This window comes from Sciurus vulgaris (assembly GCF_902686455.1).
Source record: "Sciurus vulgaris genome assembly, chromosome: 12".
In the NCBI taxonomy this organism is placed as follows: Eukaryota; Metazoa; Chordata; class Mammalia; order Rodentia; family Sciuridae; genus Sciurus; species Sciurus vulgaris.
In genome coordinates this window covers 78,371,023-78,385,363 of record NC_136473.1, presented here as the reverse complement: position 1 = coordinate 78,385,363, position 14,341 = coordinate 78,371,023, and the positions used below count along the sequence as shown (strand labels likewise).

General features: G+C 57.3%; 1 protein-coding gene across 12 annotated transcripts in view; it reads left to right on the top strand.

The window, feature by feature from the left end:
* The window catches only part of CDK18 (cyclin dependent kinase 18), a 37,260-nt gene extending 24,044 nt beyond the window's left edge, over positions 1–13,216 (top strand). For 4 of the 12 annotated variants that reach the window (XM_079107881.1, XM_079107877.1, XM_079107882.1 and 1 more), the window contains 15 exons: positions 4,390–4,539; positions 4,714–4,856; positions 5,339–5,464; positions 6,257–6,313; positions 7,056–7,170; positions 7,320–7,414; positions 7,697–7,759; positions 8,412–8,535; positions 8,673–8,793; positions 9,450–9,547; positions 9,753–9,858; positions 9,952–9,994; positions 10,673–10,763; positions 11,114–11,168; positions 11,757–13,216. In XM_079107881.1, coding sequence (XP_078964007.1) covers positions 4,390–4,539; positions 4,714–4,856; positions 5,339–5,464; positions 6,257–6,313; positions 7,056–7,170; positions 7,320–7,414; positions 7,697–7,759; positions 8,412–8,535; positions 8,673–8,793; positions 9,450–9,547; positions 9,753–9,858; positions 9,952–9,994; positions 10,673–10,763; positions 11,114–11,168; positions 11,757–11,853 — 1,484 coding nt within the window. In that variant the 3' untranslated portion in view covers positions 11,854–13,216. Of the gene's footprint in view, positions 1–1,268; positions 1,386–4,389; positions 4,540–4,713; positions 4,857–5,338; positions 5,465–6,256; positions 6,314–7,055; positions 7,171–7,319; positions 7,415–7,696; positions 7,760–8,411; positions 8,536–8,672; positions 8,794–9,449; positions 9,548–9,752; positions 9,859–9,951; positions 9,995–10,672; positions 10,764–11,090; positions 11,169–11,756 lie in introns of those variants that run through there. The other 8 variants (XM_079107876.1, XM_079107884.1, XM_079107875.1 and 5 more) reach the window with 6 other exon arrangements.
* Positions 13,217–14,341: the final 1,125 nt, after the last annotated feature.

Sequence of the window (14,341 nt, the reverse complement as noted above, 5' to 3'; positions counted from 1 at the left end):
TCTAGCTCAGTGATAGAGCTGTTACCTAGCATGTACAGGGCCTTGGCTTCAAACCCCAGCCCTTTAAAAAATATATGCCCGAGCAGGAATTAATGTCTGTCTCCTTCACCTGAGATTCTTGGGACCTTCCACAGTGCCTGGCGTGTAGTAGGTGTTCAATAAATAATGGCTGAGCGCCAAGGCTCTGAGGGGGTACATCCCCTCCTAGTGGTCACACAGCCCACTGGTGGTGGCACTGGGAGTCTGCACTGGGGTTTGTCTGGCTGTGACTCAGTGGGAGGGGAGGAGACCTGGAGGAGAGAACAGCACCAGGCCACAGGAGGGCACAGAGCTGTGAGGGTTCCGGTCAGGAGAAGAAGGAGCGATGTGGGCCCGGCAGCAGCCGGAAAGCAGCTGCATGACTCTGAGCAAGTCACCTTCTCTCCTGGAGCCTCCGTGTCCTCGTGGAGTGGGGTGTGGGAGCGGAGGCTGCGTGGGGCCTTCCCCTGCTGACACTCCTGGAGTCTGGCCCTTCTCGCTGGTGCGCGTGGCCTCTGGCCAGCGCTCAGTTTCCTCCTGCCGTGGCTCCTCCTTCCTCCTTCTGTGCCACCCGCTTTTTTGGCACCAGCAGGAAGTGCTGGGCGGTCAGTGTGTGCCCGGCAGGAAGTGAGGGAGGGAGGCCGAGAGCGTCACCCGCTTACCTGGGCAGGAGGGCCGGGGCTCTGCTCGTCCACCCCGCAGCTCCAGAGGGAGCCTCTGCTGCTGTCCCCTCCCCCATGCCGGGCCAGCACCCCTAGAGCCTATTGCCCGCTTCCCCTGGCACCAGTTGCACGGGGACAGCCCCAGATGGCTCCCTGGCCCAGGGACAAAGGCCACACTGTGCCTGGCCCTGGGCTGGCCTCAGGCTGGGTCACACTGAGCCCTTCTGTCCCCAGTTGGGGGTGAGGGGCAGACAGCACCAAGGTGACAGGCTTTTTTCCTGTTTCCCTTCCCCCTCAGCCCCCAAATCTAAGGAGCTGACTCTCCCAAGGGAAAAGTGACAGAAGCATCTTGTGTCTTGAGTTAGGGAACAACAGATCATTCACTGCCCAGTCTGCCCTGTCACACCCGAGGCCCTGCCGGGTTCAATACCCTGATTGTCCCCAGCAGAGAGAGGCGTCCACTCTCTGCTCTGGTCACCACCCCCGCCGCCGCCTGCTCCCCTGTCACCATCAGGAAGTCCATCCCTGCATCTGACCTCCATCCCTCCCACTGTGGTGACAGCCACTTCCTCTTGGTCTCTTCTCCAGCAGGTGGAGAACAGCTGGTCCCCATCCCTCTGCATCTCTTCGGTCCCGCATTCCTGCTCAAGTCAGCTGCCCCCAGTTCCACCCTCCCTTTGGCTCCCACCCTCTACCCCACCCCAGGTCAGAGCTGGCTCCACCATCCTAACTGAACCATCGCGGGGAGTGGGGAGCGGGTGTGATTTAGGGCTGGCTCTCCTTTGTCTGGCAGAAATTGGGGGCCTCTCCCCCAGGGTTGTAATGAGCTCCCCTCCCCCAATACCACAAGCAAGAGCCAGGGTGTGAGATTTATGGCGGCTCCTGGTAGATTCCTGAGCCACAAACCCAACATGCCATCCCATAAATCCCAGACTGCAAGATGGTTTTATGAGGAAGCCTTGTTTTTAGAAAGGGGTGCGGCTGGTCCCTCCTGGCAGAGCTCAGACCTCAGGGAGCCAAGTGCCTGCCTCCCCTACCCCCACTAGGGCGACCATGATCGGGGCTGGGAGCTCGGGCTGAGTATCACACAAGTGCCCATTTCTGGAACAGTGACACTTCCTCTCCCATGGGGGTCCCTGCTGCACTGGGCCTACCCCACTCCCCCCAGGGTTTCCCGCCTCAGCAGAGGGCAGGCTGGAAACCTGGGCAGATAATCAGCCCTGACTTGGACCCCAGATGCTTCCCAACCATGGGCTTCACGTGCAGATCACTGGAGATACTGTTTAAAAATGCATCTGCCGGGCACAGTGACGCACGCCTGTAATCCTATCTACCCAGGAGGCTGAGGCAGGAGGATGGCAAGCTCAAGGCCAGCCTGGCTAACAGTGAGAACCTGTCTCAAAATGCCTTTTTCTTGCCTGGCATACTCAAGGCTGTAGGTTCAATCCCCGGAGCATCGTAGCAAAAACCAGAAAACGAAAAAAAAAAAGTATTCTCCCAGGCACCAGCCTCCAAGCCTTGGTTTCAGAATATGAGGGTGAGACCCAGGAATTTTGATTTTTCTTTTTACATTGCTCCCTGGTGATGCTAACATTTGGCCACTTTTGCAAACAATCTGTACAAGGACACCTCTGCTCTCCTTTTTGGCTGGGGGCAGTAGGGCATGTCTGAGTCTTCTTGTCATATCATCCTGCCACCCCTATGAAGCCTCCATCTGGGTCCCCTTGAGCCGGATGCCGCACACAGAGGTGTGAGGCAGGGTGGCTCCTGGGAGCTTCTGCCTATGAGAGTCCTGCAGACCATGGACCCAACATCACACGGAGCCCTGGGCAGTGGCGGAGGCTGGCTGGCAGCAATGAGTTGGGGGAAGGAAAGAGTCCAAGGCTGGCAGGCTGTGGCAAGGAAGCTGGGAAGAGTTCTCTGCTGGCCTCTCATGGAAGGAGGCACGGCTCGCCCTCGAATCCCTTGAGAACAGGGACCCTGCTTTTCTCACCTCTATAACCCCAGGCCCAGCATGATGTGTCGCAGAGGTGCTCGGTCTATGGCATGTTGCGCTGAGCTGAGTCAGACTTCAGGGCCTCGTGGCAGAGACGGGCTCTGCTGGAAAGTGCAGGCCCGAGGCTTCCATCTGAGGCACTGGCCTGGGCTCAGGAAAGCCAGGAGGCCACAGCTCAGCTACATCTGGGGACAGCCAGAAGCATGCAGTGCCAGAGGGAGAATCCAGGCTGGCTGAGGACAGAAGGACATGGTTATGAAGCAAAGTAAACATGTTACTGACCCATAATCCTTTCAGCTGGGAGGTTCAGGAGGGACCTGGTTACCTTGGCAACTAGGTGCTGGCCAGGGGCAGGACTGAGAGCATGCTCCAGGACGGGGCTGTGCCTCTGCATGGGGAAGCCCCCAGGGACTGTAGGGCTGGCCCTGGTGCCTTGTCGGGGTGGGGGGCTCTTGGTTCAGGGCCTCCCCTGTAGTCAAAGTCTATGTGACAAAACAGGATGAGGGGACAGCTGCACTGGGAGCTTATGACACCATGAAGGGAAAGGGAAGGGAGGGGAGGAGAGATGGGAAGCCCCACTGAGGTTTCAGAGCCGGGGGAGAAGGAGGAGTCTGGGAAGAAGCAGTTGGCGAGGGTCACTGGGAGGCCAGGAGGGCGTCCTCTCATACTCAGGGCAGTAGGAGCCGGGCAGCCAGGGAGGGAGACTTCTGGGGAGAGGACCCTGGGGATGAGAGTAGCCCCCCTTGCCTGCTGAGCAGACTCTGACTTGGGAGGGGCCCGCAGGGCTCCTACCTCCTCTTCCCTGGGGCCTTCTCTGTTTCCGGCAAACTTCTGTTTTTCCCTTGGGAACTTCAACTGCTCCCGCCCTCCATATTTCAGCTGGAGAGGAGCTAGGGCTGGGCCAGCTCCCATGCGCCTTTCCTCCATCACTTCTCTCCTCTCTTTTCCAGGTTCCTAGGGACCTAGGATAAGCTAGAGAGAGGACTTTCCGATGCCAATATCAGGGCGAAGGGGGCTTGGAGCACACTGTGTCCTAAGGGTGCAGGCCATGCCGATGTTGGGCTTGTAGGCATCTCTCAGTGCGGCTCCCTGGCTGCTGACCTGCTGAAGCTCCTGTAAGTGGACAAAGAGCTTCTGGCCTGGGGAGCAGTTCTGGCGCCCTGCCTCCCATACTAGCCCTCTCCTGAGAACTCGCTAGACCCTCAGCAGCCAAAAAGTCGACCTGGGAGGAGGGATCCTAAAGGATCCTCTGCACATCATTCGAACTAGTTGATACTGTTGTGACCCTCTCCCCAGGGAAGGATTGGGGAGGGGGCTGAGAGTCTCTGGGAGGAAGGTACTGGATTAGGTCCTACCCCTTGGACTCTGGTTAAACCAGTCACAATTCTGAGTCGGGCACCACAGCACATGCCTGTAATCCCAGCAGCTCAGGAGACTGAGGCAGGAGGATTGCAAGTTCAAAGCCAGCCTCAGCAACTTAACGAGGCCCTAAGCAATTTAGTGAGACCCTGTCTCTAAATAAAATATAAAAAGGGCTAGGGATGTGGCTCAGTGGTTAAGTGCCCCTGGGTTCAATTCCCAGTACCCCTCCCCCCAAAAAATCAGTTCTGCAGTGTGCAGGGCTACAGAGCTTGGTGGGAAGAGCAGACCCCAGACCCGCATTTGGTGTACACCTGGGCATGTCGCCTCGTTCTTCTCACTCCTCCGACCCAGGACCCCACTGCTGGTCCCTGATGATCATGAACAAGATGAAGAACTTTAAGCGCCGGTTCTCACTGTCAGTGCCCCGTACAGAGACCATTGAGGAGTCCTTGGCCGAATTCACCGAGCAGTTCAACCAGCTCCACAACCGGAGGAACGAGGGTGAGGGGTCAGGCCGTGCTGCCCTCTCCCACCCTGACTATCCAGCAAGCTGTGTTCGCCACGGCCACCAGCCACCATGCTTCCCCATGGACTTCCGGGAGAAGGGTGGGTGGGCTGCCTTTCTCTCCCTCTGGCAGAGTGGCAGGGAGGGGAGCTGATGCCTGTCCCTCTCAGACCTGCAGCTCAGTCCTCTTGGCAGAGACCCCCTACCGGAGCCCAGTGCCTTCTTTCCTACAGACAGTGGGGAGGAGCCCGGGCAGCTGTCCCCTGGCATGCAGTACCAGCGACGGCAGAACCAACGGCGCTTCTCCATGGAGGTGAGGGTGCTCCTTCTTTACTCTTCCTCTGTGAACCACAGCCCCCTTCGGTCTTTAAAATGGTTGTCAAGAGGATTAAATGAATTCATATATGCCAAGTGCTTAGAATATTCCTGGAACATAACAAAGGCCAGACAATCTTGACTATCGTTCTTGTGACCGTATGCATGTGCCAAGCGTATGAAAAATAGGCTTACAGAATTACAGTATCTGAAAGCATGAGATTTATGTTCTGTAGGTGGTGGTACTGTGGCTCAGAGAGGGGAAGGAAACTCCTGAGGCCACACAGCAACCCCTGGGTGTTCATACGTGTCTCTGAGCAGACCCCTGAAGCAGCTGTGAGCCTGGGGTCACAGCCTGTGACTTGACCCTGCTGCAGTTGCTGTATACAGAACTGGGTCTAGAGTGAGAAGCAAGGGTCTCACAGCCTTAGCTACCCCTGGAGCCAAAGCAGTGTCCCCATCTTATCCTGGTCACTGCAGGACATTAGCAAGAGGCTCTCTCTGCCCATGGATATCCGTCTGCCCCAGGAGTTCCTCCAGAAGCTACAGCTGGAGAGCCCAGATCTGCCCAAGCCACTCAGCCGCATGTCCCGCCGTGCCTCCCTGGTGAGTCCAAAGAGGGTTAGAGGTCACAAGGGTGGTCCACCCTCTTTCCAGTATCCTGTCCTGACTGTCCCAGCAGTGGACTACAGTGGTTTCCTGCAAGATTCCTGGGCCTCTGGTGCCACCTGCTGGCCTCAGTGGATTCAGATAGATGTCCTGGCTGATCATCCATTCAGATGATCCCACCCACTAGGGATGAGCTCCCGTCCGGTCCCAGGTTAAGACCAACCGGCCAGCTGTTATGTACTGCTCTGTCCTAGCTGCCTACCAGATCTGTTGGGAGCATCGTACAAAACACAGACTCTGGGCCCCACTCCAGACACCTGCAGAATTAGCTTCTGGGTGGGACCTAGGAATCTGCCTTGTTAAGAGTTGGCAACCTGAGGTAGAAGAGGCACGCAGACCAGAGAGTGCGGGGGTGGCATGTTCTGACCCCGACACCATGCAAGGCAGAAAAGACCCAGCTCCTGCCCAGAAGGAGCCAGTAATCTCAGCAAGATGGACAGACAGGGGAGCGAAGTGGGCAGCGATCCAGACCTGAATGAAGCTCTGGGTTCCACGTCCCCCTAAGTCATGGGAGGAAGAAACTCACTTCGTGGGCCCTTCCACCATCACAGGGATGAAGGGAAAAGAGGAGGAAGGATTCAAGGCTGTCTTCACTCTGTAGCCTCAGTTGTCCCCTCTGCAGATGGGGGTCGCATCCTCTGTCCTCCCAGAGGCTGGAGGTGGGGGAGACGGACAGTGGGTGGGGTTGCTGGGGCTTTGCATCTCATGGCACCCGTGTCTCCCTCTCAGTCAGATATCGGCTTTGGGAAACTAGAAACATACGTGAAGCTGGACAAACTGGGGGAGGTAAGTGGCTGGGTTTGGTCTTCCGGTAACCATACCAGGTTATGTGGGTCCTTCCCCCTCATGTTCCCAGATCCACCAACGTGTGTGACTTTGGCCTTCTGGCCAGCCTTTGGCAGGCTTTGAGGACGGTAGCCCATGGGCTCTGGGAAGAATCTAGTCTTTTGTTCTTGCAAGTACTTCCAGCCTGGATTTAAATCCAAGGTCTGCCATTTACTAGCTCTGCGCCCTCTCTCTGCCTTGGTTTCTCCTCTGTCCAGTGGTGACAGCAACTGTTCTACCTCCTAGGGTTGTTGTGAGGACTCAGTGGCTGACTGTAATAAGCTCCTGTCCTGCACTTAGACATTGTCTGGCACACAGTCAGGGCTGTGTCACCAAACTGTTTCTGTCACCACTGTGTCAGGCTTTGTGTTAGAGGCCTGAGGTGGACACAGGAGGAGGAAGGTCCCTCAATGGGCCCAAAGAGGAGACCTGCATGTCAACACCGACATGACATGAGGAAGAACAAAGCTGATGTTATAATTCGAGGGCGCTGGCCTGCCGGGCCGGGCGAAGGAGCAGTGTGTTCTGACCGGCAGGTGTTGGGGCGCTCCACAGAGGACGTGGGCTTCAGGGAAAACAGAATTCCAGTGAAGGAAGAAAGCCATTCAGGTGGAAGTCCCAGCCCAAGCACAGGGACAACAGGAAGGTCCTGGACAAAGTGACGTAAATGTGCCTGAGGCTGATGGCTGGCTCTTCATCCCAGGGCACCTATGCCACCGTCTTCAAGGGGCGCAGCAAGCTGACAGAGAACCTGGTCGCCCTGAAGGAGATCCGGCTGGAGCACGAGGAGGGGGCGCCCTGCACTGCCATCCGAGAGGGTACAGTGCCCCTGGGGGCTTCTTGGAGGAGGCGTCAGCTGCTGGGCCCCTGTGGGAGCCTGGGGTGGGGGAGCCAGTGCTAACTCCAGGAAGAGAGGGTGTGAGGGGTATGTGGGGCCCTGGGGACCCAGGCGGGCCTGTCTCTCCAGTGTCTCTGCTGAAGAACCTGAAGCACGCCAATATTGTGACCCTGCACGACCTCATCCACACAGATCGCTCCCTCACCCTGGTGTTTGAATACCTGGTGAGCTGGGCTGAGACTAGCAGCCTCTTCCCCTTGTGGCAGGGGTGGGGTACGTCAAGGGATGGGGACGAGGGAGTGGGAGAGGTGGGGTGAGGGCTGGCCCAGGCCTTGTTCCAGAATCAGGCTTTCGGATGCTCCTGTCCAGCAGTGGGCTCAGGCTTAGGGGCAACTCAGAGCCAGGGACCAGTCCTACTACCAGGCTTGGGCCCTGCCCAGGCCTCAGTCTGGTCTACTGGCCAGGGGTCAGGTCAAGGCAGAACTGAGTCAGGCTCTGTGTTCCAGGACAGTGACTTGAAGCAGTATTTGGATCACTGTGGAAACCTCATGAGCATGCACAATGTCAAGGTGAGGGCCTCCAAGGCAGGGGCCCCCACCTATCTTGACATCCACCTGCCCAAAAGCCCAGTATGGGAGCCCACTCTCGCCACTAGGGCACCAGCTACTGTGTTTGCTCAGACCTTCAAATGCAGGAAGGAGGGAAAGGGCATGGCCAATCAGTGAGTCCAGGGGCTGGCCCAGCGCCTTGCCCCAGGAGCACGGACACGCCCTCCCCCACTGTCTAGCTGTTGATGTAAAACCCTTCCAACTCTGAGCATCAGTTTCCCCACCTGTCAAATGAGAGCATGAGCAACCTGCCAGAATGAAGGGAGGCTTCTGGGAAAGCTGGGCGGGACGGAGGGCCTCTTCTGGTGTTTTGTTAAAGACATCCCCACACAGGCAGAGCACCCAGTGTACCGCCTGCCACATCCCTTGGCTGGAGAACTCTCTGGCATCCTGCACACTCACTGGCTCCTCTCCACAGCTGGGGCCCTCCCCTCCAATGGGATTCCCTGGTGTGCATGGGGCCCAGGATGGGGCTGCAGGGCGGGCAGGAGAACCAGGTAGCTTCTCCGGGGGCCTTGCTGACCTCACCCCCAAGTCCCTGCCCTTGTTCCCATGCCAGCCTGAGATTCAGGGTCTTGCAGATGGGACACACTCCTTTCTCTTACCTTCTTAGATTTTCATGTTCCAACTGCTCCGGGGCCTGGCCTACTGCCACCGACGCAAAATCCTGCACCGGGACCTGAAACCCCAGAACCTGCTCATCAATGAGAGAGGCGAGCTGAAGCTGGCCGACTTCGGTGAGGCGAGGGCCAGGGTGGGGGTCTGACCTCACTGAGGTGCACAGTTCCTTAGGATGCTGGTGCTGCTGTGGGGAGGGCTCTGGTCTGCCCAGCAGCACATGTGAGCAGAGGTTATGTGATGTGTCTGTCCCTAGGACTGGCCCGGGCCAAGTCAGTGCCCACAAAGACCTACTCCAATGAGGTGGTGACCTTGTGGTACAGGCCTCCGGATGTGCTCCTGGGATCCACAGAGTACTCCACCCCCATCGATATGTGGTGAGCCATCAGGAGTGGAGGGGAGCAAGAGGGGCTGTCCACACCCCTAGACTCTGAAAAGAGCTGCCTGGCCTCCTTGATGAAGCCATGTGGCTCCCTTCTGCACTGGATGTGAAAAAATTAAGTCTGGAACAGATCAGGGTTTCCCCAACTTAAATAAATGCTCCAACACTGTGCTTCGGACATACTTCCCCAGGGGTGTGTAGGTGTGTACAGTAAATATGAATCTTCTCCAAGCATCAGTCCTTGTGAAATTTTTGAAAAGGATACATTATTTTTCCATGAAAATTCAGGTGTATGCTTTGGTATAAAATGAAAAACGGCCCAGATTAAAGCTAACACATAGGTTTCTGCTGAATGGCCACTGTGCATTTGCCCCAGGGCTCCCTAGAAGTCCTGTTGAAAGAACTGCCACTTGGGAAGTGCAGACCCATATCTCAAGGAATGAAAGGGAAAGGGGCACACCTTCTTAGAGCCCAGGGCAGCCCCCAGAGAGCGGCTGTAGTAAGGGACTTGGCAGTTTTAGGAGGCTCCACTGTCCTGAGCCACCCCCACCCCAACCACCTGCGGCAGGGTGCCCTTGGTACCCTGGTGGAGCAACTTTAGTAAGGCAGGTCGCCCCATCCTGACACTACCCTGCCCTTTGCTCCCCGCAGGGGCGTGGGCTGCATCCACTACGAGATGGCCACCGGGAGGCCCCTCTTCCCGGGTTCCACGGTCAAGGAGGAGCTACACCTCATCTTCCGCCTCCTTGGTCAGTCTCCTGCCGCTCCCTCCCCCTGGCCACCAGGGGGCGCCAGATCTATGTCCAGCCCAGGTGCAGGGAAGGGCTGGGACGAGCCGCCCGACTTATCTCAACAGGGCGGGGACCCCAGGGCTTCGGTCATTCTTGGCTGCCTCCTTCGACACTGCAGCCCTCGTGTCGGCCTTCACCCTCCCCCCTCATCTCTTCGCTCCAGGGACCCCTACAGAAGAGACGTGGCCCGGAGTGACCGCCCTCTCCGAGTTCCGAGCCTACAACTTTCCGCGGTACCTCCCGCAGCCGCTCCTCAGCCACGCCCCCAGGTAGCCCCGCCCCGCCGCTGCCCAGGCTCTGAGACCTGGAATGCCCCGCCCGCCCTGCCCTGCAGCACAGGTGCCAGCTCCTCCTTCTTACAGGTTGGACACGGATGGCATCCACCTCCTGACCGGCCTCCTCTTGGTAAGGTTCTCTCGGTCGGGCCCAGGGAGAGGCAGCGAGAGAGCCTGAGACCTAAGTTCCCACCCCTGCCCTGTGCCCCAGCTTCGGTAGCTCATGGTCTCATAACCTATGAAACTTCTATCTCCCCACACTGTTTGCCCCCAAGGCCCAGAAGGAGCGCTGGTTTCCATACCTTGCCTTTGGAGACTGGGCTTCACATTCAAACCCTAGTTCAGATCTGCTTACCAGCTGGGTAGCTTTGTGCATGTTCCAGATGACTTTTCTGTGCTTCCGTTTCCTCAACTGCAAGGTGGAATTAATGATTCATACTTTCATAAGATGCTTGTGAGCAAACAGTGAGATCATGGGATGCAAACCGTAAAGGACAGTTGTTAGTATTACCCTTGAATATTACCACTATTTCGGGTGATGATCATCAATGCCTTAGCATCTTATTTCCATCTCAAGAGGAGCTCACTCCACTGAAGTCCTGTTTCTGTTAGTTGGACACCTGGGAGCCTGAGGTCTGAGACTACCCAGGATTGGGTCAGGTGGGAGTCTGCATCTGACCCCAAGGGCTCCTCAGGATAGACGCAGGCCCCTCCCATCTTGGTGATCTAACTTAGCACAGAAGACACTGCCTACAGAGGCCTCCACATCGCCTCAGCTGAGACCCAGTAGCCCACCCTGTGCTTTCAGTATGAATCCAAGAGTCGCTTGTCAGCAGAGGCAGCCCTGAATCACCCCTACTTCCAGTCTCTAGGAGAGCGAGTGCACCAGCTGGGAGACAGTGAGTATCTGAGGGGGCAGGACCATCCCAGAATCAAGGAAAGCTGGCAGCAGGTGTGGGTGGGAATGCTGAAACAGAGCGACCAGAGGCCCAGTTCCCACTGAGCAGCCTTGGGCACACAGCTTCCCCTCCACCAGAAATAAGGAGGCAGCCTCTTGCATCTGAGTGGTTGCTGAAGGGCTGGGTTAGGTCCTCCTGAGCCAGTCCTAACTGAAGGGCTTACCCATCGAGGGTGCTCCCAGCTGCATGGACTCAAGGGGGTGAGGGCAGCAGACTCCAGGGACAGGTCTGCTCTACCCTACACCCTGCCTCTTTTCTCTCACCCAGCTGCCTCTATCTTCTCCCTGAAGGAGATCCAGCTCCAGAAGGACCCAGGTTACCGTGGCTTAGCCTTCCAGCAGCCAGGTAGGGCCTCTTGCCTCCCAGCAGCTGCCCTTGGTAAAGGAGGCCAGACAGGCCTCCATGCCCCAGTAGGAGGCTCCCTCTCAAGGAACCGAGATAGGCCCAGAAGCTCCCTGTGATAGTGAGTCATCATGGTCCCTCCCCAACCCTGTCCAGACTGCCTTGTCAGTCCTTCCTCAACGCCCCCAGATAGATCTACTACATTTGACAGTAGCCCTTGCAATGGTGCATGTCCTCTCTGGTGCATTCTCTCTGCAGACCCTGAACTCTCTGGCAGCTGGGAGAACTATACTTTGTCCCTAGAACAGCCAATGGCCTTGACCCTGACAAGTGCTTTCCATGCGTTATCTCATTTAATCCTTAAAATACCCCATAAAGGTACTAGTAATGTTCCCTAGTGAAACTGTGGCCCGGAGAGGTTAATTCACAGTTTCATGTGACTCATAAGTACCAGCGATGAGATGTGAGCCCAGGACTGCCTGGCTCCTGAGCCCTGCCCCTCAGTATGTTTGGGGCAAGTGTCCCTCCTGATCTCAGGTGCCTTTCAGCCTAGCCGCCTCCCTGCAGTCCACCTATCCCTCCATTCTCCAGGACGAGGGAAGAGCCGGCGGCAGAGCATCTTCTGAGCTGGGCCCACCCTGCTGTGGCTCAAGGGACAAGAGGTCATATGGAATCCAAGTTTGGGTAGGATGGGACCATTGGAGGACTGAGGAATGAGAGCCGGCGGCTGGAAGACTGCGTGGCAGCCTTGCTGGTCACACCTGTTTCCTCTCCCTACTCCCCACACACCTCCCTGGTGGCCTTTACCTGGACACCAACCCTTCTGTCACCCACCCTGAGTTGCTCCTCTGAGAGGAGGTGAGGGAACAGGGAGAGACCTCAGACCCTCTCCCAGCCTGAAGTGCTTGGGTGTCAGCATGGGACCCTCCAGGACAGACAGGAGAATCCAGGTGCCAGGCTGAGCACAGTGTCCCACGTGCCTCCCTCTGGGGATCCCCTTTCTGACCCCATAGAGCCACATACATTTCATCCTCTCCTTTGAGAGCAGGAAGGGGCATGGCACCTTGTCTGGGACCCTGGAACACTGGGTGCTGATGTGTGCCTAAGGCCACCCCCCACCTCAGGGGCGGATGTCTCTGTTGCAGAAGGAGCGGCAGCCTGTCTTCTTGTCCTCCCCAGCCTGCTGTCCTTCCCCTCCTCGCCAGAGGCCCCGCATGCTCCCTGGCTTGAACCAAGGCCGAGCAGCACCAGCCTGCTTCTGGATGCCCAGCTGCATCTGGAGGTGGCCTGGTACTACAGGCCGCACTCCTGCCACCTCGGCCAGCCCCCACCCGTCTCCCCAGTCTGGATGGAGTTGCCTTAATTTGGCAGGTGGTAGAGTGTGCACTGCCCTTGGAGCTCTGACCCAGCTCCTACTGTACCCCTTCCCAAGAACCACCCCTGCTTTTCTTATCATTCCTGAGTGCTGATAAGTCAGGGTCACCCTGACACTGGTCCCAGGCCGGCCTCTGCCCTTCGGGGCTGGCACAGCCTTCCCTGACCCTTTTTTCCCTGTCCTGTGGGGCTCTTCACCTGAACCTGGCACCAGCTTCCCCAGAAGGTGGTCATGAGTGGGATGGATGTCAGTGTCACAGGCTGAGGTAACGTGGGATGGGAACAGGGGTCACCCCCCCAGCACCCCCTTGTATTCCCAAGGTTTCCTCAACATGGGGTTGAATCTTGAAGGGTAAAGGCCGAGGGGAGGCCAGACCCTGGCTTCCTCCGTGAGCCCCCTCCCAGCCCAACCCCCTCTGCCTGAGGAGTAGCCCTGGAGTCTGGGCGCCCCAGCCCTCCACTCCTCCCCCGCTGTACTGTGAATATCCTGTGACTCAGCACAAAGACAGATAATATATTTAATTCATGTTGTACGGAAAGGAGCGATTAGTCTCCTGCAGAAAGCTGACTGATAGATTGATGCCAAAGATGGAGAACCAAAGGCCCCCTCCAGGCCTGATGAGCATCGCCGGCCTTGCTTGTATATATGCACACACATAAAGTGGAGGCGGAGTGTGGTTTGTGTTTATCTCTGAACCATCCTGGGTGCCTTCAGGACCAGATGTCCACTCTGGTGGGTGTCACCGAGGGTTGCGGGGAGGGGTGAGGTGGCTCAGGCCTGGGATCCTGTGTCCCGTGTCCTGCCTGAGCCCAGGTTGGTGCTTGGGGGGTGGGGCTGACCAGTTGAACCCAGCGGGGAGCTCAACCAACCCCCAGAATCCCTTACTAAACAGGAGAATTGCTACAAACCTCAACTCCACCTCCTTCTGCTGCTCAGACTACCTCTTTATTTGGGTCTGGTCACACTTCTGTCACGTGTAGGTCTTGGTTCTCAGTGTCTTGCTGTTTTCCAATTCATTGCCCAAGTTTGTCCTCCCAAGGCCACTCTGAGAGTGCCAGGCCCCATACCCTACCCGCACCACGGCTTCAGCCTGGGCCTGGAGAACTTGGTGGTTTGCTGGCACACTTGAGAGGTGGCTGCTCCCCAGAGTAGGAGGCTAACGTTGAGAGTCTGGTGATGCCTCCCCAGGCCACAAAAGTCAGGGGCAGGCTGGGTTTGATCCCTGCCTGGCACCCATTTCACTACACTAGACCTCCTCCGCTGTCTGAGGCCGCCAGACACCGAAGCGTAGGACCCCACCAGACCTCAGACAATTAGTGCTTGCTGGGAGCTGGTGGGTGGGGATCTGAGTGGGGCTCAGCTGATTTTCTTTTTCTTTTGGTACATACCCCCAACCCTTTTTATTTTTTATTTTGAGATGGTGCCTCAGGCTAAGTTGCCCAAGCCGGCCTTGTACTTGCGATCCTCCTGTCTCAGTCACTGGGATTACAGGTGTATGCCCCTGTGCCTGGCTTTAAGCTGAATTTAACGGCAACCAGATGAAACCCGTCTATTAAGCATCTGCCCCGTGCCAGGCACCATGCCCGTGGCTTGTCTCATTGAATCTGTACAATATACCCTTTCTCTCTGCTTTGCCTATGACAGTGGGCCCCCAGGGCTGGAGTCACTTGCCCCAGGTCTGTGTGCCACTCCAGCCCCTGGTCTTCAAGGAGGGGAGGAGCACACAGGAGGAGAGGCGAAGACAGTGCAGAGGCCCAGAGGGCAGCAAGCAAATTCAAGAAGGGCCTGTGCACGCTGCTTT